The following is a 23,758-nucleotide window of genomic DNA, read 5'->3' as shown; positions in this document are numbered from 1 at the left end:
AGTGTGGGTGTGTGTACACCCCGTAACAACAACGGTGGGAATGCCACCTCCACCTCTCACTCAATATTCTGCAGAGTACCGCAGTGATTCCTCAGGGGAAAAGAGTGCCGTCCAGCACTCACTCAGCTTCCACAGACAGAGGGACCGGTACTCCTGCAAACACTCACAATATACAGATTATATTGTAAAACACAAACGGCTGAGTCTATTACCTCCAAAGAAGTACGATATCTCGGCGATGAGGTGGAGATGACGTCTGGGTTTTATGGAGTGCGATGATGAAGAATGAGTGACAGCTGTCAGGAATTAATGAGTGACAGCTGTCACTCCCGGCTGTGTCCGTGGCGGCAGCGCCCTCTCGTGCCTGAAGCCCGCACTTCAGGCAGGGCGCCCTCTGGTGGTGGGCCAGCAGTACCTCCTCTTCTGGCGGCCCACACAACAGAAATAAAATCTTTGACAATGGTTTATGTTTTTAAAGCTTTTGAAGAGCATGGCCTCCTCCTAAGTTCTGTTATTCACACAGTGTGACTGAAATTAAACCTTTGACAATGGTTTATGTTTTTAAAGTTTTTGAAGAGCATGGCCTCCTCCTAAGTTCTGTTATTCACACAGTGTGAATGAAATAAAACCTTTGACAATGGTTTATGTTTTTAAAGTTTTTGAAGAGCATGGCCTCCTCCTAAGTTCTTTTATTCACACAATGTTACTGAAATAAAACCTTTGTGAAAGAGTTGTGTTTATAAAGTTTTTGAAGACCATGGACAAACTTTACTCATAGTCTAATAGCCAGATAATTGAAAATAGCCCAATTTCATAGCCTTAAGAGTGTGCATATCATGAATACTTGGTCTTGTTGAATCTACTGAATCTACTGGTACCTTGTTTCCCATGTAACAATAAGAAATATACTCGAAACCTGGATTAATCTTTTTAGTCACATAGCACTGCTATTATTCTGAACACTACTGTATATGGAAGGAGTAAACTTTATCCCATCTTTGAAACCGCTGAGAAGTACAAGCGGTGGACTCGAGTCATGCTTGTGGTCAACCAAATTTCTCCCACAAACATGTCAAGAAGGACAAATACATCTATTCCAAGCGCTGTGTTGGTGAAGCTGGGCCAATATTGAACATCCGGAGTTCCGGACCTTATTCCAGCCACATTTCTCCCTAATCAAGTAAGTCATGTTTCCCACGGGGCAGATGTTACATGTCTAAAAGAGTGACTATTATTTTGGTATTTTTTCTAAAGTTATCAGTGGTATAGTGCTCATAGTGTTAGACATTGCGTCAATTAGTGTGCCTGAATCACGTGTGCTTCATATGCAAATAGCCATAATGTTGTTAAAGCACATTTTAAAGCTATACATAATACAGTGAAACCGCGGTATTTTTGCCCACAGTTATCATACCATCTAAATCTCATACCGACCCATGCCTAGCTGGCACAGCCTTTATGAACACACATACACGCAGCTGAGCAAACAGTTCGGCCACGCACTCGAACACTGCTTTGATCACCTGTTCTATGCATGCAGACACATGCACACAGGCACACGTGCGCTCACCGCACGCGTAGTGGCTCGTTCAGTCACACATGCACAGCTGAGTGGACACTTCATCTGGCCACACATGCATGCTGTTTGGATCACCTCTTCTACAGACAGACACACACACTCCTGCCAGCACGCCCTCCTCCTGATGAGAGGTCAGTTTAGCAGTGGGAATGTGAGGACGAGCGAAGATTTGATTGCGTGGGCGAATGAGTGAGTGACAGCTCCAATGTTGGTGCCGTCTGACAGCAGTCTGTGTCATCTGACTGTTGTCTGAAATATGTTTGGGCTGCATCCTGCAGGTGTACACGAGGCAGTCTGGATGCGGTCTGACACGGCTGACCATGCCTCTTTTCCTCCCGATTTTGTCCAGATTATGAACATATTTGCTGTGTCGGCCTGATTCCTGCACATTCTTGCTATGTGACATGGGGGCTTTAGCCTCGTTTTTATTGTCTTTCAGTAAAAAACATCGCAGGTGCTGTCACAGCATCACAGAATGAAATATCAATGCATAATAATAACAGTTAACACCATTTCAAATTGCTTTCAGTTAAACGGTTACTCCACAGCAGATTGTGTGTCAGGAAAGCCATTTTAAAAGCACTGCAGATGCATTGAAATAATTTTTTGCCCGGCGGGGGTTCTCCTTGACCTGGTAGCCCCGCAGGCCTATAATACTGTGGGGGAAGCATTGGATTCGAAATGAAAATATATATCAATTCAATCCAGTAGAATAAATACAACAATACTTTTGAAATAATTGCATTTGCAGTCCTAAGAGAATATTAATTTATCTTCCTTCAGTGGGAGATTTATGTTTTTATCATAAAATATATTCCGAGGCTCCAATGAAGTCGTCTTCTGTCGACCTCCATAAGACTGTCTTATATTTTTTTTCTGTTGTTGTGAGAAGTTTTAATAACAATACTGAAATACATTTTTTTTTTACATTTGTAGAATGATCTAACAAGTAAAAAAGAAAAAAAAAAGAAAGAAAAAAAAATTGAGGGTAGTGCCATTTCTGAAAATCTCTAAATGAACACTTCCTCTGTTTGTGTGCATCTCAGTCTCACTGTGTTAGATTTAAACAGGATTGTATTCAAACCACCTTACCCTCCCACTTTCTTTGCGCTGCTCTCCTATCTCTCATTTCTACAGCTTCTCTTCACGTGCCCCTGTGTGTGTGCATGGAGCAAAGGTTTGAATAACAAGCAGCCAGTTAAGTGGGTCAGGGTCACAAAAAGGGGCAGAAAAAGGAAGGGAGAATATGAGGACATCAGACAAGGACAAAGGAAAAAAAAAGAAATACAGTGTATCAAGGAAAATGGGCAACAGTGAGAAGGTGAAAGATAGGTCAGAAAAAAATGTGTATGAAAGAAGAAGAGCATGTCAGTAGTTTTTCTTGGTTGAAAAACTAGTACTGTATTTTCCAGACTATGCATCACACAAAGTACTAGATGCATCTGTCACAAAATGCATCATGAACAGGAAAAATAATGTTTAATCGCTCTAGTTTATAAATGATATTTGTTTTGAAACTGAAGCCTGAAGAAACCAGAGGGTTTATTATTTGAACTTTATTAAGAAAATAAAGTAATGTAAACATTTAATTGGGCAAAAGAAAAAGAAAATCTGCCTTAAAGCAATATAATTTAGCCTGTCTTGTAGCTTATTATAGCAAAAGCTGTGACTACAATCAGAATTTTTTTGTTGGACAGCAATAAACAGTGAACGACAAGTTTATAAGGTGCACGGTGATAAAACCACATCACCTTCAGGAGGAACATAGTGTCTGTCTAATCTGCTGTCACAGATAATTTTTTTATTTCTATTGTGATAGATGTTTGGTGACAAATCAGCTGACTGTAGACAGAGACCATAAATCAAGCTTCTCCTTCCACCAGGGTGACAGGTTTTGCTCCATCTGTTTGACTGCCTGAAAAGGCGCTGCGGTGTATCACAGTATCTTTCTGAAACTTTCAGAGATTTTCTGTAGGGATGTCGCAATCAGAATTTTTTTGCACCAATCTCATTCTGAGATATTTAATATTGAGTATCTGCCAGTACCAAGTCCCGATCTGATACTTGTAGTTTCCTAGATATTAAACTTTGCAAGCACATTAAACTCAATAGAATGTATATACATGACAGTTTAAAAAACACTTTCAATCCATATTGCTCCATAATGTTTTATTTATTCGTTTGAAAAAAAAATAAGCAAAGAGATTTTTCTTATATGGCTCATCAGTTCCATTTATTGCAGCATTCCAGTAAAAAGGACACTCAGAGTAATACTGATTGAATGTTTTAGCTGTTAAAAATACATCAATTCTTATAATAATAAAAATGATCATGACGATTATTACTATTATCATTGTTATTGTTAATATGCATATGTCGCTGACATTAAATGAGCGAAGCTTGTCAGCATCGCACCATGTCATTTAGGTTCTTCAGGCTTTATTTTGAGTAAATGCTTCAGGGGAGCATTAGCATGGCAAAAACCTTTCAGCTTCTGGGAGGGCCCCACTTTCCCAGAACCCCCGCCTTTTATAACATTTTTCTTTATTTGCCTCGCACATACTTGGAAAAGCTCCTCGCCATCTAACCATTTCCTTTAGGTCCTTCAGACTTTTTTCAGTAAAATGGTTCTTGGGAGCATGAGCATGACTAAAACCTTTTCGTTAATTTAGAATTTCTCTCTGTCACGTTTGTCTATTATAGCAGAAACTGTTTTGCAGCTTGGTGTCTGAAGCATGTATTAGCAGAGTCTGACTCTTATGAAGCATTGTTTCATTTTGCTTCAATTGCAGAGCTGAGTTCAACTCTTCTGAAACATTGCTTCATTTCATTTCACTTACAGAGCCGAGTCAGACTCTTCTGAGGCATTGCTTCATTTCGATTCTTTTGCAGAGCCGACTCTGACTCTTATGAAGCGTTGCTTCATTTGTTTTCGCTTTCAGCAGAGAGCTGAAGCGGTTTCGTGTAAGTGTCGAGGCCATAAAGCTGTTAAATCCTTAATTATGAATCATCTGCGCCATTTGGCTGTATTGATTCAATGAAAAATTTCTGAGTTAACCTTAACATTATTTGAAATAAAGCAGGTGACTTAATTACTCCATAAACAGTGAGTTGGTTCGGTTGTCTCAGCATACCACCAGAGGGAGCTCATGTACCACTGGTGATACACATAGTGAGAACTACAGCTCTGAAGTGATGGTGGGGGGTACTATGCACTTGTACAGTCTTTGTGAGCAGGAGATAAAAAACAAGGAGGGGAAAAACTCAATTATGTGGAAAGCGCTAACTGGGCTTATGAAACAAAGAGACTAATGAGCATTGTTGATGTCTGTGTGAATAAAATAGGCATGTTGCATATTTAAGTAAAGGAGCAATTTTATGTGATTTTAAAACATTCACTGCAGCTCTGTTGTCTAGCAGCAGCAGCTTTGAGTGGCTGGTTTCACCGCTAGCACTATGTATATGAAACAAAGCCAGAGGGAACACACTGATTTGGTGACACAGGTTAAATTTATTCTATACCGAACAATCAAAAAATGCCTTGATTGGGCCTGATTCTGCTTGCTCCAGTCAGCCCGGGACATTCCTGATTTTCACCTTAAACTGCTCAGAGTGCTCGCACAAAATATATGATAATTTGTTAGATTTAACTGTATCGAGTAAAACTGTAAATGGACTGCATTTATATATATATATATATATATATATATATATATATATATATATATAGAGAGAGAGAGAGAGAGAGAGAGAGAGAGAGAGAGAGAGCGCTTTTCCATCTGCATCAGACGCTCAAAGCGCTTCACTAATAATGCCTCACATTCGCCTCGATGTGAGAGTGCTGCAATACAAGGTACTCACTACACACCGGGATCAACTAGGGGATTAAGGACCTTGCCCATTTTCCGGTCAGGCTGGAATTTGAACTGAGGACCCTCTGGTCTCAAGCCCAGTGCTTTAACCACTAGACCATCACCTCCCCTGAATTGTACCAGGCTTATCACTGAAACTAACATATATTTGATTGTATTCCTGGTTTGAGATGAGTTAATCACCTAGCCCTATGAGTCATACATAAGATTTTGCAATATCTACCTGGTAGGATAGTGCTACTCCATTTAAGAGTTTATAAGTTAACAGTTAACAGTAACAGTTAACAGTTGCGAGATGTGGTTTTGGAGGAGGATGGAAAAGATCAGCTGGAGAGAGCACGTGAGAAATGAAGATGTACTGAGGAGAGCTGGAGAAAAGAGAAGTCTAAAAGTTACATTCTGGAAGAGGAAAGCGTGATGGATTGGCCACATCATGAGATCAGAAGGAATGTTAAGAACAGTGCTGGAGGGGAGAGCAGATGGAAAGAGAGGGAGAGGAAGGAAGAGGTTGGCAATGCTGGACAACATACAAGAAGGGCGTGGCTATCACATCATAAAGGAGATGGCGATGGATCGAGAGAGATGGTGTGCGGTTGTGCATGCTGGACCTGCCCAAGAGCAGACCACCTAAGAAAGAGAGAAGTTAACAGTAAGACTTTAAAATCTTTTTTCCCTTGTCTGTATATATCTTAATTGTTTGAATTACAGGTGGTTTACACCCATAGGAGTATATACAATTTTAAAATCACTGGGGTAATTTCATGCTCCCATTTTCCTCCATAAATTAAGGGAAGAACACAAAACAACCATAAGACAGACAATGACAGTGAGAGGAACACTGACAGATGCTGGAAAAAACAGTGACTACGTTTACATGCAGCCAATAACCCTTTCATAACTGGAATATTAGCAATAACCCAGTTGCACACGGCCATGTAAACACCCGCAAAAACCTGAATATGTTCATATTCCGGTTTTTAAAAACCCAGATATGACCCCTGGGTTACTCCTTTTCTAACTCGAATATCAGGTCATATAAACATGCATCGGGATATCCCCATAGAAAGGAACATTATTTTGTGTTCTGCGCATGTCCTATCCGCAAGGAAGCTTGGTCTTTTGAATATGGCAACTACTTGTATGCAGCGTGCCCACCGGACACCACAGAAGCAGAGGTAAACAAGCATTGTGTTCTGCGTCCTTATCAGGCGAGCCAGTCGCGGCACCAGTCGGCATCACAGCGATTGCTCTCACTGCTTCCGATGCGCTTACTGAGTCTGCGGGCTCGGTAAACGCAGCAGCGGGCCACTCACACCGCCCCCCTCTCTGCTGTGCGGAGCTGCGCAAACTCTGGCAACAGGTCCAGAGACTATGCTCGCTGTTTTGATGCGGAGCGCTCCGGCAGCCCGCAAGGATAGATTTCTTGTGGAAAAATCCACAGCGCCGCAGGGTTTCGGCATACCGCAGCCGCAGAGCTCCGTGGCCATGACTTGGATTCTTTGCCGGTCCCGCATCCGTACCCCGGAGGCAGTGAGCGAAGGGCGAGCACACGCATTGTGTTCTGCGTGTGTCTGTTTATAATCTTCTCGCCCAGAAGAAAAAAGAGTGTTTACACAGGAGAGAAAAGTGAGAAAATGTTAATGCCTGTTTGAGAAAAGTGTATAAAGTGTGTAGTGAGGGGTTTTAGAGCTTTAAAACATCTATGGGTGATTCTTTAACTACGGGCACTATTGGCCTTGTAAATGTAATTTCCACCACACCATTGCCTTACAATATAAAGCACCTTGGGGCAACTGTTTGTTGTGATTTGGCGCTATATACATGTGCTCTGATGTCACTGTTTATCTCCATAGAAACTACCCAAACAATCTTTCATACAAACTGTTAAGGGACATTACAGTGTTGTGGTGGAAATTACGGCAATAGTGTGGGATAACTACATTTTGTTTAAAAAAAAATCACAACAGTTGTATGACATTGAATACCCCAATTATGTTTTGATTATTTTACTGATATTTTATTCAGAGATATTTTTAAAACATTAGAAAAAACGTTTCTTTACCATTCATTTTTATCATTGAAGATCAAAAGTCTGGGTATGGGACAAGCACAAAACGGCAATATTTGCATATAATGATGCTGAAAAAAGGTGAAGTCATCATAGACTACTAGAACAAATTTCCTAACACGCTTTCATTGTAAAGATAACTATAAAAGTGTGAAATTTCCCCTTTTTTCTGTTTTTCATACAATATGATCAAAGGACATAATAAGTGCCCGTAGTCTAAGAATCACCCCTATAATAATTGTAAAAACTAACGCTGACTACTTCATGGATTTTGCCTATTGCGGGTTATTTTTAGAACGTAACTCCCGCTATAAACGAGGGACCACTGTACTTCATTAGTATCGTGAAATACATGAATATAATGTCTTTTATTGACAGTAGAAAGTACTGAGATAGCGACATTTACAAGGTGGTCGAAAAGCAGCTAAACGGGTTATAAGCATGTAAACGGGTTATTCCTAATGATTCAGAAACCGGAATATTGACCTTATCCCGAATATTAACGGCATGTAAGCGTAGCTAGTGTCTGAACCAGTAACACAGAAGACAACAAAGATGATGCGGAAATACAAATAGAATTTATTAACAAACAAAACAAAGGTTAAGCAATTATTGTCAAAGAACTGTGTGTAGTCTTTTTAAATCTTAGTGACAACAGAAAGTACCCAAATGACCCTGATCAAAAGTTTACATACCCCAGTTCTTAATACCCTGTATTGCCCCCTTTAACAACAGTGACAGCTTGGAGTCTTTTGTGGTAGTTGTGGATGAGGCTCTTTATTTTCACTGATGGTAAAGCTGCCAATTCTTCTTGGAAAAAAGCCTGCACTTCCTGTAAATTCTGAGGCTGTCTTGCATGACCTGCATGTTTGAAATCTCCCCAGAGTGGTTCAATGATATTGAGGTCAGGAGATTGAAATGGCCACTCCAGAACCTTCACTTTATTCTGCTGTAGCCAATGACAGGTCGACTTGGCCTTGCGTTTTAGACTGCTGTCATGTTGAAACATCCAAGTACATCCCATGCGCAGCTTCCAGGCTGATGAGTGTAAATTTTCCTCCAGTATTTTCTGATAGCATGCTACATTCATCCTGCCATCAATTTTGACAAAGTTTCCTGTGCCTTTGTAGCTCCCACATCCCTAAAACATCAGTAATCCACCTCTGTGCTTCTCGTGCAGTGGATAAGAGAATATTTAGAGGGGAATCCTGCAAATGGTGATAAAAGCATCAAATTCGGCAGAAATACTCCTCAACCGATCCTCTTTTGAAAAAAATGATTGACCACTTGACTTTTCAATTGGTGGTCAGGTAGGGGTGAACTGAAGAATTACACAGAGGTCAAAATAAAAAGATGCTCCAATCATACTGAAAAATATTCCACACTGTTTGCCTGATCATAAAGATTCCCAAAAGGTATAGTTTGGACTATCTGTGACTGAATTCTATGGAGTTACGGGATAAAAACAGCAAGAATGGTGACAAAGGTCAGTTTCATTTTGTACAGGGGTCAAAAGTTAAAGTTGCTCCAATTTTGGTAAAATTGATGCAAATTACTAGTTGAGTTAACACTGTTTTAAAAAGGAATAGTTTGGACCATGTATCATCCTTAATTATCACGTTACAGGGTAACATATGTCACACGTCATAGAATCCAATAGACGTAGACCTTGTTTGACCTTTACTTTGGAGACCAAGCATTCATCACTGTCACACTATTCCATTTATTAATCCTATTAGCTCAACCAATACACAGTATGATTGGTGTAATGATGTATGTGACATCATGAGTTATGACTGATGTGAGGAGTTCTGTGCAACATAGCCCCAAAAATACAGCCGTGGCCCCACGGATGTGCAGGGGGACCTGGAGCGGCGGAAGCACTACAGGGCAAAGAGCACCCCTGCCCCAATGGAAGAGGCATGCACAAGGGTAGGATCACTATCCATTGCTATCAGGGACCACAGAGCAGCCAGTCAACAAGAGGGCGCATCCAACCATTTTATATATAAGTATGAGGCAGCCTTGCGAGCGTGCAGTATAGGACACAGATCGCAGGGCCCAACATCAGACAGGAGCCAAGAAACCCACAAAGACAGCGGGGCATTGCCTTTCTACCTATCTATAACTCAGAGTTTATTTGTAACTCACAGTTTGCTATTTCAGTTTCTTTTTTATGGCTGTAGAATATGAAACTGTTCCATGTAAAGCATTCAAAAAGGTACTTGTTCATTTCACAAGGCGTCACACTGTCTATGTAAGTTAATAAAAAGTGTTGTTTTGGCTTTCTATTGATTCTGTAAAACTACACCTGATTTGCATATACCTAACAGCTGGTGAACGTAGAGAGCAGTTACACCTGTCTCTCCACCTGTGTGGGTGTGGGTGTCTCTGTACATGAGGCCCACCTGTTCAAACATTGTTGCCTTTGTATATTTGTCAACTCGACCAGTAATGATGCACCCATGATATTGAAGTTGAAGCTAAAATTATTCAATTGATTATCTACAGGAGTGCACAAAATGTTTTCTACCTAGTTGTCAAATAAGAACAAGTAGATTTTGGTGTACTAGTTTTGTACTTTCTGTGGTTTCATACATCAACATTATTTTCAAGCAAGATCTGTTTTTTTTTTTTTTTTTTTTTTTTTGTCCTATTCACATTATTCCTTTTAAATGTGGCCAGATTTCATTGTGAACTGTTCACTGTCCTGAACTGACTCACTTATGCAAAAAACAACAGAGACATATATATATAGGACAGGAGGTCCTCAAACTGGGTCCTGGAGAGGCGCAAGTACCGCTGAAAGTGGCCATCATTCAGACGCAGCTCCTGCAGCAAATGATGAAACTACCCGAATTGGGAACGTCTCATAAGGATGTTGTGAACCCAGGGATGGCCCCGCTGGTGACGTTTGTCAGCTTTCAACAACAAATAGAGCACAGCAACTTGCTCCGTGTGATCAAAGTCCCCCATGTTGACTAGACGGCGAGCGGAACAGAAGCTCCTCCTATTTAATGACGCATTGGGGCGAATTTTCACAGCGAAAGCAGAGAGACACACCAGGCGATGCGCCACCATTGCCTGGCGATGGAGGCGATGGAGGCGATGGACGCGAATTTGTGGTGTCGCGTGGCGTCCGGTGTGAACGCGGCATAAGAGTAAAAATAAAGTCTTCTCTCTCTCTCTCTCTCTCTCTCTCTCTCTCTCTCTCTCTCTCTCTCTCTCTCTCTCTCTCTCTCTCTGTCTCTCCTCAATTTCAGTGGAGCTTTATTGACATGGGAAACATTGTCAAAGCAAGTGTTACAGTAAAAATAAAGTCCTCTCCCTTTGTCTCCCTCTCTCTGTTCTCTCAGTTCAATTTCAATTGAAACACACATTTGCATTGTCAAAGCAGTTGTTGGAGCAAAAAAAAAAAAGAGTCCTCTCTCCCTCCCTCTCTCGCACTCTTTCTCTCCCTCACTCACTCTGTCTCTCCCTCGCTTGCTGTTTTCCTGCTGAGCAAACACAAAGCCTTTCAACTGTAAAATGAATTCTAAATTTCTAAATGTATCATCAGCAGCGCTCACGCAAGTAACTGAGTAAACATTGAAGGATTTGGTGAGGTTTCGCTCCGTTCAGCGGAGCGAAAGTGAATCTCTGTTCTGCTGTCCTCCTCAGCTGCTCTGAGCCGCCGTTAAAGCGTTTCACAGCCACGCGGACGTTGAAGCGACTGATTTTTCAGTAACATTTCAGTTCATTTTTCGGAAAATTGGTGCTCAGCGGCACAGACCATTTGAACCCCGATGAGCGGGGTGGAAAATTAGCCTACCGGTGGCTCTAAAACTCTCTGCTGCATTTTTGCGGAAGAAACGGCTCGGCTTCGTTCAGAAACCTCCCTATTCCCCTCCTTTGCTCAGCAGTAAACAGAGCAGACAGCAGGCAGAACGAGAGAGGTTTCACAGATGTGGTTTCTCTCCGGTATCAGAAAATCCCGCAGGTTGGATCGGGAAATTCGATTGTGAATTACGTATCGAGTTCCATACAGATCCAGGATCGGATCAGCCCCAACCCTACTGTAATTTCATAATCACAGTCCGCCTTATTATTTTGTAAGTCACAGATCTCCATGTGAGTTTAGTAAAGTGCAGAGCAGAAAAGTGAGTTTCTTAAAAACGCAGTTTATGTGACTTTTTCAGTTACTTTTATGGTTTGAAAAAATGTATTCATATTTCCATGTGTGCGCCTCATTCCCAATCATAGACAGTCCAGTAAATGTGTTAATTCAATTCAATTGTCAATTTATTTTTCCTTTATATAGCACCAAATCACAACAGAGTTGCCTCAAGGAGCTTCACACAGATAAGGTCTATCCTTACCAACCCCCAGAGCAACAGCGGTAAGGAAAAACTCCCTCTGAGGAAGAAAACCTCAAGCAGACCAGACTCAAAGGGGTGACCCTCGGCTTGGGCCATGCTACAAACATAAATTACAGAAATAATTCACAGAACAATTCATGGACAAATATACAAGAATTGCTGTTGGTGCACAGGACAGGAGGGTCACCAACACAAACACAACTCCCATCTCTGGATGGAGCTGCACGTTAAACAGAGAAAAAACAGAATCAGGCATCAGAAAGACAAAAATACTGTATAATTTGCCAGAATTAATCAACAAGAAAAACAGAAGAAATACTAAGGTGATCGCCGGCTGCTATCCCTAAGCTTCACTAAAAGACCCAGAATTTAGGTGAAGTTGACGTGGCCGCGGCCGCTCCAATTCTAATAACAGAATTAAAAGATTAAAAGCGTTAAACAAAACTGTAACAGTATGCTAGCCATATGAAAGGGGAAAATAACGTGCGTTTAAGTCTAGACTGAAAGTCTCCACAGAATCTGATTGTTTTATTGACGCAGGGAGATCATTCCCAGAACAGGGGCATGATAAGAGGAAAGCTCTGTGACCCCGCAGACTTCTGATTCACCCTAGGGGACACAAAGTAGTCTGCAACCTGAGAACATAAAGCCCAGGCCGGTACGTAAGGTTAATTAGGTTAGCTAGGTAGGAGGTGGCCAGTCCATGAATAATTTTATAGGTTAGTAGCAGAACCTTAAAAATCGATTCACTGGTACAGGGAAGTCAGTGAAGAGAAGCCAAAATGGTTGTAAGTGGTCGAACTTCTGCTTTGTAGTCAAAGTCTGGCTGCAGCATTTTGAACCAATTGGAGAGCCATACTGCTGACTGTGGTAAACCAGAAATAGAACATTGCAGTAGTCCAATCTAGAAGAGAATGAACGCATGGATCAGGGTTCAGCATCAGCCATAGACAGGATGGGACGAATCTTCGCTATATTTCGCAGGTGGAAGAAGCAGACAACGAAGGATCAAAATTACCCCAGGGTTCCTCACTTGTCAGTGTGATGTATGACCCACAGCCTAGGCTGCGTGTTAATGGTCAAATTGTTGCTGATGTCTCACTGGACCAAGAACCATTATTTCCGTCTTATCACAGTCTTAAAATAGGAAGTTGTAGAATCAACTTCTCACTGATGCAAGGCAATCTTCTAAGGCTTTATGTGAACGAATGTGAATTGAAAAAAAACTTGAAAAAAAAAAATTATTTAATGTTGCTGGTATGATGATGATGATCATTTTGTCTGTTTTAGCTGCATGCTGATTTTCGCACACGTGAATGATTGACAGCCGCACCAATATTTGGCTGTGCAATTATTTTAATGCCAGGTGACATGTTAAGCAAAAAGTAAAATATAATGGAGATCATTTTCTTTTTGTGGTGAGCAGTGAGTGGGGTGAAAATTGGCTGCAGTGTCTGTCTTGTGGAGTTGGAGTGAAAACAGCTCTGTGAATGATAAATGGAACTTCTTCATGTTGTCTTCCATGAAGATAGCTTTTACTAGAGGTGCACCGATCAGGATTTTTTTAGGCCGATCACCGATCACTGAAATTTTGATCTGCCGATACCGATCAAGGCCGATATCGATCAAGTGCATATTTGGATCATGCCCAAAATAAGAATATAGGTGTAATGTATAGGACTATTTTTGCATTAAGACTTAATGATGAAAAGAAAAAACATGCATTCAAATAAAGACACTAGAATAAACTGCCAACTTTGTTTTATTACACTGACTTTGTTCTACCAGCAAGCTTTTTTTTTTATCCATGTTCATGTTGCTCAGGTTACAGCCTACAGAACGTTGAGAATGTAAAATACAGCCCTCATTCTAAAGGGCTTTAAAATTGTCTCATTAATATTTGTAAATGCACACAGGGTGATCTACAAATAATCATTGATTTATTAGATTATTATATATAAACAAAAATAAATTTAAGAATATTACAATTTGAAAACAAATGCACCCGAACGTGATGAAGGCATGATCGGCTGATAATGATCGGTGGCCGATCGATCTGTGCACCTCTAGCTTTTACTAAAGTGAACCTGACGCGGGCGATGGATGACACTGGCCCTGCATGCCAGGGTGCCCAACGTATCTCATGAACCCTGCCTGTGGTGCCAATGACTGCATGCTCACCTCCACAATGCACTTTGTTTTTGATGCTATTTTTTTTTTTTTTTTTTGTTTTTCTGTTTCTTCAGCTCTGTACAAACTTTGTAAAAACCCTCGTAACTGTTTCGAATGGCGTAAGCAGTGGGTCACCCCTCTGAGTCTGGTGTGCTTGAGGTTTCTTTCTCAACCTCATCAGAGGGAGATTTTCCTTACTGCTGTTGCCTGTGTGCTTGCTGAGGGGGGCTGGTAATGTTAGACCTTACTCGTGTGAAGTGCCTTGAGGCAGCTGCATTGGGATTTGGCGCTGTGTAGTTAAAATAAATTGAGTGGAATAAATTGAATTCTCATCACATGTTTTGTTCATAGCCAGAAATTGTGGAATTGTGAACTGAACTTGCTTTTACAGTTGCTGGATGTCAAGGGTGTGGACAGATATTCAGGTAGAGATATTTATGCGGTGGCTGTCTTCTGCACAGATTTGGGACAAATGTCAGTCACGAATGACATAAAAGCCACTTGAATTCTGATATAGGAACCACATATGATCAGAACCACATTTTTAAGTGGCCCAAATCGGAATAGTAAAAAATCACGTTCCGTGTGACTTGTGCTGTTCATAATTGTCATGGAAGAAAAAAAAAAAAAAACTGATCTGAGTCACAAATCAGATTTGGGTCACTGTCCTACAGTCTGAATGTAGCTAAAATAATTCACCTTCAATTAGTTGTCTGCTTCTTCTCCGCACTCGGTTGTGCTCTCTTTTCTCTCTTTTTTCCTTCATTGCTGTTGGGGTTTTTTGTGTGTGTATTTTTTTTTTTTGTTTTTTTTTACATTGTTGGTCTTTCTTTTTGTTGTTTCCAGCTGAATGGAGACACCATGTTCATGGGACTGTCACAAGCTGGCCTTGAGTTTGCCTCAGACAATCAGGTCGGGTGCTGCCACACTCATGTTTGTGTGCATGTAAAGAATAGATAAGTATGTCAGCAGGTTGTTGGATCATTGATTTTGAGCTACAGTTAATGATGATTTTTCACGGTTGATTAGTCAGTTTGTCTTCTTGAATAATCATTTAATCAGAAAATAATAATTTTCCATTAATATGTTTTTGAAATTAGGGCAGCACAGTATCTTAGTTGTTAGCACTGTTGCCACACAGCACAAAGGCCCTGGGATTACTTCCTGTCTGGTCCTTTAAATTGAATCTTAGGTTTGTTGTCATGTGAGTTTCTCTGTGAATTTTCAGACCTTTTGTCTGACTTAGTGCTTAGCTCAGATAAGATAATATAGTTGGGCGATTTTAACATCCACACAGATGCTGAGAATGACAGCCTCAACACTGCATTTAATCTATTATTAGACTCTATTGGCTTTGCTCAAAAGTAAACTGAGTCCACCCACCACTTTTAATCATATCTTAGATCTTGTTCTGACTTATGGTATGGAAATAGAAGACTTAACAGTATTCCCGAAAACTCCCTTCTGTCTGATCATTTCTTAATAACATTTACATTTACTCTGATGGACTACCCAGCAGTAGGGAATAAGTTTCATTACACTAGAAGTCTTTCAGAAAGCGCTGTAACTAGGTTAAGGATATGATTCCTTCTTTATGTTCTCTAATGCCATATAACAACACAGTGCAGAGTAGCTACCTAAACTCTGTAAGGGAGATAGAGTATCTCGTCAATAGTTTTACATCCTCATTGAGGACAACTTTGGATGCTGTAGCTCCTCTGAAAACAGAGCCTTAAATCAGAAGTGCCTGACTCCGTGGTATAACTCACCAAACTCGCATTTAAAGTTGGAGAGGAAATGGCCTCTCACTAATTTAGAAGATCTTCACTTAGCCTGGAAAAAGAGTCTGTTGCTCTATAAAAAAGCCCTCCGTAAAGCTAGGACATCTTTATACTCATCACTAATTGAAGAAAATAAGAACAACCCCAGGTTTCTTTTCAGCACTGTAGCCAGGCTGACAAAGAGTCAGAGCTCTATTGAGCCGAGTTATTCCTTTAACTTTAACTAGTAATGCCTTCATGACTTTCTTTGCTAATAAAATTTTAACATTAGAGAAAAAATTACTCATAACCATCCCAAAGACATATCGTTCTCTTAGGCTGCTTTCAGTGATGCCGGTATTTGGTTAGACTCTTTCTCTCCGATTGTTCTGTCTGAGTTATTTTCATTAGTTACTTCCTCCAAACCATCAACATGTTATTAGACCCATTCCTACCAGGCTGCTCAAGGAAGCCCTACCATTAATTAATGCTTCGATCTTAAATATGATCAATCTATCTTTATTAGTTGGCTATGTACCACAGGCTTTTAAGGTGCAGTAATTAAACCATTACTTAAAAAGCCATCACTTGACCCAGCTATCTTAGCTAATTATAGGCCAATCTTCAACCTTCCTTTTCTCTCAAAAATTCTTGAAAGGGTAGTTGTAAACCAGCTAACTGATCATCTGCAGAGGAATGGTCTATTTGAAGAGTTTCAGTCAGGGTTTAGAATTCATCATAGTACAGAAACAGCATTAGTGAAGGTTACAAATGATCTTCTTATGGCCTCAGACAGTGGACTCATCTCTGTGCTTGTTCTGTTAGACCTCAGTGCTGCTTTTGATACTATTGACCATAAAATTTTATTACAGAGATTAGAGCATGCCATAGGTATTAAAGGCACTGCGCTGCGGTGGTTGAATCATCATTTATCTAATAGATTACAATTTGTTCATGTAAATGGGGAATCTTCTTCACAGACTCAGGTTAATTATGGAGTTCCACAAGGTTCTGTGCTAGGACCAATTTTAGTCACTTTATACATGCTTCCCTTAGGCAGTATTATTAGAAAGCATTGCTTAAATTTTCATTGTTACGCAGATGATACCCAGCTTTATCTATCCATGAAGCCAGAGGACACACACCAATTAGCTAAACTGCAGGATTGTCTTACAGACATCAAGACCTCTAATTTCCTGCTTTTAAACTCAGATAAAAATGAAGTTATTGTACTTGGCCCCACAAATCTTAGAAACATGGTGTCTAACCAGTCCTTACTCTGGATGGCATTACCCTGACCTCTAGTAATACTGTGAGAAATCTTGGAGTCATTTTTGATTAGGATATGTCATTCAATGCGCATATTAAACAAATATGTAGGACTGCTTTTTTGCATTTGCGCAATAATCTCTTAAATAGAAGGTCTTGTCTCCGAGTGATGCTGAAAAACTAATTCATGCATTTATTTCCTCTAGCTGGACTATTGTAATTCATTATTATCAGGTTGTCCTAAACGTTCCCTGAAAAAGCCTTCAGTTAATTATAAATGCTGCAGCTAGAGTACTGACAGGGACTGAAGGAGAGAGCATATTCATCCATATTGGCTTCTCTTCATTGGCTTCCTGTTAATCTAGAATAGAATTTAAAATTCTTCTTCTTACTTATAAGGTTTTGAATAATCAGGTCGCATCTATCTTAGGGACCTCCTATTACCATATCACCCCATAGAGCGCTCGCTCTCAGACTGCAGACTTTACTGTAGTTGACGCAGCTCGGAGAAACCGACCAGCGTTTGAAGGACCCAGTATGAAATAAGCAGAGCATGGTACAAAGGTTAACTGAATTTACTACATAACAGTGAAAATGTAATAACAGAAAGGTGCGGCCTGGTGGTGCGCTCCCAGCAGCGCTAACGGTCCGGAGCCAGAAGCTGTTTCGGACCCAAGGACCCCGCCGACACCCCCCAGGTGGCCGCAACAACCGAGGTCTGTGAAAGAAGGAACCATTATGTGAGTCCACACTCTACACACAGAAACACTTAAAGGTGTACAAACAGCAAACACTTCCTGGCTTGATACTGATCAGCTTCCCAACCTGCAGGCATGGAACATCCCGTTCACAAAACTCCACCGCAGTGGAAGCTGATACATGACTAACATACAGCTCAATACAATAAGGTGTGAGGGACACCACATTTACTGACTGTATAACTGTTAGTCACAAACTCCAACGTACCTCAGGAAGGTGTGCTGACGAGCGTGAGACCTCACCCCCTCCTCTTTCACAGGACCGTGCATCAAACCTGGACATTCTCAGGTCCGCTGCTGATGAGATGGCTCCCAAGACGACGATCTCACCCGTCTGGTCAACAAGGTCGAGTCTCTGGCAAATACACACTGTGCACTCCAGTCTTAAATGCCTAACATGCTCCAATCCAGCCAGATGCACCTCAGCTGTGAGTCCTGACGAGTCGCAGGTGATCAGGGGTGAGGTCCTGACAGCCTCAGCAACACAGCCACTCAGTCCCAAATGCACGCCACCTGGGAGGAAAACAAAAAGACAAACAAACCGGCAGCCAGGCCCCCCCCAGCCATAAACAGTACCCCACCCTCACGGGAAGCCTCCCGGCGACCACACACACCTGGCCCAGGAGAAACACCCCCCTCCAGGGACCATGGCTGGAAACCGCGTCTGCGTTCGTCCTCCAACAGACTGGTTGAACTGGCTGCATCTTTGCCCTTGTTTGACGTCTCAGCACAGGTGTGGCAGGAGTTCCTACACCTGTGCGGTCAGCCTTTAACCAAACATGTGTGATTAGTCATAACACCAAAACAACCAAAACACCCCCCCCCGCCCAGGGGACCGGCCCATCAAACCCCAGGGAAGGGGAGAAAGGAAAAACAACCCAACCCAAGACCACAAACAAAAACACTAAACCCCCCCCCCCCCCAGAGGACCGTTCCATCAAACCCCAGGGAAGGGGAGAAAAGAAAAACAATCCAAATTTAAGCTCACAAACAAATGTACCAAAATACCCCCCCCTCCTCCCCCCCAACCGACACGTAGGGACCAACACCCCCCAGAGGGCCACCCGCCAGCTCCAGGAGTAATAACCACGGCCGACGGTCCCCTCTGGGACCACGTCACCCACGGGGACCACCAGCGCCCCCCCAGAGGACCACTCGTCAACCCCAGGAGACGCCTCCCGCAATGACTAATGGACCCCAGCCCCGGCCGTCCACGGCTAGATGGACCCAACGCCCGCCCCCCCCCAGAGGACACCACAGTCAAACCCGAGGGCGGGAACACTGGGGGAGGGGAAAACAAAAAACAAACCCCAAACCCCCCCCCCCTCCCACTCCCGGGTTGCGAGGCTACCTGGAAACGCCCAGCACAAACCTAACTGCACCCCTCCAGCAATGCCGACACTACGGCACACCGGCTGGAGTCAGAGGAGAAGAGAGGGCCATAACAAAAACAAAGAGAAAAAAACAACCCAAAGACCACCCCATCACCCCCCAGGGGACCCGTTCCATCCAACCCTGGGGATGTGAACCAAAAGAAACAAAAGAAAAAAAAACAGCCAACACCACAGTTGTTTGGGTCCCTGTTCTATTTGTGTTTGTTTTGGTTTTTGCAAAGGCTACAGGGTCACACCCCCAGACAAATAGTGGACAACAAAAAAAAAGCCCACACAAAAACCAACTCAAAAAACACCCACACAAACTGACCTAACACAAAACAAATCAGTGAGGTTTATACAGTCAAGCTCAACCAAATGGAACACACCTGTTCCTACTCCAGAGCTTGACGGTACGTGATTCAGTCACCCACAAGGGGGAACCAGAGTGCTAAAAATGAAAAAACCCCTTGGGCGACAGAAAAAAACAACGAGCTGCTTTTGTGTGCGCAGCTGAGTGCAACACACAACCAAAATGTGCTCAAATAAATAACGCCGGAGGCTTGATACAACAGACGCAGTAGTTACCTTTATCCGGGGAAACGGGGCTCCGACTGTAACAAGGAAGCCCAGCGGACCCGTGCTAACAGAGCTCCGCCGTGCGCGTGAACCCATTACAAACGCACTCTTGCAGCTCCCGTTTACACCTCCCATCCGGTCGGAGTGTGACGCGAAGCCGTCGCAGTCACACTCCACCAAGATCCACGGATGAGCACAACACAGGAACACGGGCTGCAAGAGAGCACAAATTAGTCTCCAGTAATGGGTCTCAAAACAAGCACTTCCGGGCGGAGAGCCCCGCAACTGATCCGGATAACCACCTGAACGTCCTGAAGCCGCCTTCCCGGCGCGTTACCGTCTCTGCTACCGCTGGGTCCGTGATGTTTGGCCAGAGACTACTGTTATGTGTCGGACGCAGCTCGGAGAACCGACCAGGTTTGAAGGACCCAGTATGAAATAAGCAGAGCACGGTACAAAGGCTAACTGAATTAATACATAACAGTGATAATACAGAAAGGTGCGGTCTGGCGTGGTGCGCTCCCAGCAGCGCTAACGGTCCGGAGCCAGAAGCTGTTTCGGACCCAAGGACCCCGCCGACACCCCCCAGGTGGCCGCACAACCGAGTCTGTGAAGAAGGAACCATATGTGAGTCCACACTCTACACACAGAACACTTAAAGGTGTACAAACAGCAAACACTTCCTGGCTTGATTGCTGATCAGCTTCCAACCTGCAGGCATGGAACATCCAGTGTCACAAAACTCCACCGCAGTGGAAGATGATACATGACTAACAAACATCTCAATACAATAAGGTGTGAGGGACACCACATTTACTGACTGTATAACTGTTAGTCACAAAATCTAACGTACCTCAGGAAGTGTGCTGACGAGCATGAGACCTCACCCCCTCCTCTTTCACAGACTGTGAATCAAACCTGGACGTTTCTCAGCATCCTGCTGCTGAGATGGCTCCCGAGACGACGATCTCACGTCTGGTCAAGGTCGAGTCTCTGGCAATACACACCGTGCTCCAGTCTTAAATGCCAACATGCTCCAATCCATCCAGATGCACCTCAGCTGTGAGTCCTGACGAGTCGCAGGTGATCAGGGTGGTCCTGACGCCTCAGCAACACAGCCACTCAGTCCCAAATGCACGCACCTGGGAGGAAAACAAAAAGACAAACAAACCGGCAGCCAGGCCCCCCAGCCATATAACAGGTTCTCTCCCTCAGCCCCAACCAGTCCCAGCAGAAGATGCCCTCCCTGCCTGGTTCTGCTGGAGGTTCCTGTTAAAGGGAGTTTTTCCTTCCCACTGTAGCCAAATGCTTGCTCACAGGGGGTTGTTTTGACGTGGGGTTTTACATAATTATGTATGGCCTTGCCTTACAATATAAAGCGCCTTGGGGCAAACTGTTTGTTGTGATTTGGCGCTATATAAAAAATTGATTGAATTGATTGATTGATGTGTTTATTGTATTATTGTCTTTATAGAAACATTCTTGACATGGAGTTTAATTTATCTGATAGTATATATTATTTTCAGTCAGACCTTTAATACCATATAAATAGTCTCAGTGATTCTCCCTCACACACTAATCTTGTGTCTGCCTTGTCCTAACTTGTAAATGCATTGCGCTGTGTTACAAATGGTACAAATTCATTGTGATATTTCACCTGTTTGAATTTATTTCCTCAAAACACTTAAAGTGTGACCATTTATTGTGCTTGCACAAATGTTAGAAGTGTGATTTAATTTGCAGTCAGTAATTTCAGTAGTGTTGTGAAAGTGTAGGAACACGGACCCACAACAGGGGGCGCAAATGAACGGACAATGGAGAAAGTCAAATAACAAAGCTTTACTGTTGTGAATACGCAACAAACACACAGATTACAATTGTGGTTATAACCAATTCCAATGGTGTCGTGGGCAGGCTCGACGATAGAGACGTCTGTCCGAGTCGAACCGGAACCACCCGATTTCCTCCGCCACCGAACCCCGGGAATACTGGAGCCGCCAAGTCCGAACTCCCAGGTGGCCACTGCCTCCGCTCGTCGGATCCGGTACTGCTGGCGAGGAACAGAAACAGTCAGATGGGGTGCGGCTGCACCCAGCAACGTAGGGTGGAAACACCACCTCCACCTCTAATCAACAACAACACTGTAGTGCAGGAATGCGAGTACTTATCCCAAAATATAGTCTCCTGCTGTTCTTCTCTCTTCTGTGCAAAGGCAAAAGTATTCAATAGTCAGAAGCCTTCGTTGGGCTGGATAGTTACCTCCTTGGTAGAGCGATATCTCGGCAATGAGTGGAGATGCCGTCCGCTGATTACCCTCTGCTGATGGATGTCAGCTGTCTCGGTTGATAGGTGACAGCTGTCACCTTGGCTGCTCCTGTGAGGCGGCAGCGCCCTCTGGTGCCTGGAGCCCGCACTCCAGGCAGGGCGCCCTCTGGTGGTGGTGGGCCAGCAGTACCTCCTCTTCAGCGGCCCACACAACAAGTAGTACATGTCCATGTCAAATCCATTAATCACACTCATGACTCTTGTGGGAAAATATCTGTAGAAACCTCTTTATCTTGAAAGTTTAATCACTGACATAATGTTGACAATTGTGCGTTGTAAAAAGTGACAAAACACTAAAACAAATGCTGGTTGTAGGCTAAAATACAATCCATAAGCACACATTCTATCATATTAATAACAGTGCATATTGGTCATTTAAGTTGAGTACACATGAGCTCAAACATGGGCTCTGCCATAATTTGGCTCGATTACATTATATGGCTGCGATGCTATGCATACTCTGATTGGCTGATTTACGGTCTGATATTTTCCCATATTAGAGTGGTTAATATGACAGTTGGTCCAGAAAGCGTATCACATTCGTTACAAACCAGAAAGCTAAAAACACGATTAGAAAAACCAAGTTGGACATGAACATACTCCATAAATATCTAACAGCATTGGAAACACACAGATTGAAAGTTTACCAGCTAATGACCGGACCATCTGTTAGCAAGTTCTTGACGGAGGTGAAGTGAACAGGTCTGACTGTGAGCCCAAAACAGTCAGCAGCTTTCATATTCAGGTGATACCACAAATTTGTTTATATATATATAGCCATGTAACAAATAATTATTAACCTCCCTTGTTCGGTCTGTACGCTAATGCTCGGCCCATACTGTCAGCACCTCTGTCTGACATTTCCCATACAGACCTCGCGCTCAGTTAATAATGCTTTAATATTGCATTTAAAGGTCATTTTAAGACTAGAATGTAAAATTTAGCCATGTGTATAAAAATTTGAATGAGATATGATTACATGATTTACAGTATACTGTATGTATGGAATGTACTGACAGATTTATGTGAATTTTTTGCTGTTGTGGGTTTGTTTGATGGTTTTAAGTCTGATGATTTTTACACAATAATAGTGGTCTGCATTTGCTAATGCATCAGCATGGTTCTCTCCAGCTCTAGCTCAAGTTTAACATTTTGTGGTACAGGTACGTTTTACTCGGGGGAATCAATAGTTATCGTATCCCGATATTTATTTCATGAATCTTATTCTGAAGTATCTTGAAACGTATTAATCAGCACCCAAGTATTGTGATAAGTATTGTCTCAAAAGTATAAAGCAGCTGCAGGGTCAAACTCAAATAATAATCTCACATCAGTTCATTGGAACTTGCTGGCCTGATGTTTCTCCTATATCACTTAAAACTGTAATTTTTGATTTCTGTATAAATGTGTTTACTGTTTGGACTGCTTCATTGGGTGTATTTACTATTTGGGCTGTTTTGCATGTGCGTGGTGGCTGCCACAACTCCAGAGATTTGGAGTGGTGCCTGTTTTTCACGAGCGATTAAAGCAGTTCACAGCAAAAATAGGGATTGACCTTTAGGTACCATTAAATCATTTTAGTGGAATTTTATACCTAGGGTAGTGGTCACAGGCAAGAAAAATATTAACACACACACACCACACA

The 23,758-nt window shown here is 42.4% G+C and overlaps 1 protein-coding gene across 1 annotated transcript in view; it reads left to right on the top strand.

The window, feature by feature from the left end:
* Positions 1–23,758, top strand: part of tox (thymocyte selection-associated high mobility group box) — a 209,478-nt gene that overhangs the window by 50,326 nt on the left and 135,394 nt on the right. Inside the window, exon 2 of the mRNA XM_034182971.1 lies at positions 14,896–14,961. Coding sequence (XP_034038862.1) covers positions 14,896–14,961 — 66 coding nt within the window. The remainder of the gene's footprint in view (positions 1–14,895; positions 14,962–23,758) is intronic.

The sequence above is a fragment of the Thalassophryne amazonica genome, chromosome 12 (genome assembly GCF_902500255.1).
Source record: "Thalassophryne amazonica chromosome 12, fThaAma1.1, whole genome shotgun sequence".
In the NCBI taxonomy this organism is placed as follows: domain Eukaryota; kingdom Metazoa; phylum Chordata; class Actinopteri; order Batrachoidiformes; family Batrachoididae; genus Thalassophryne; species Thalassophryne amazonica.
Note: the sequence above shows the minus strand (reverse complement) of the source record. Positions and strands in the feature narration are given on the sequence as shown.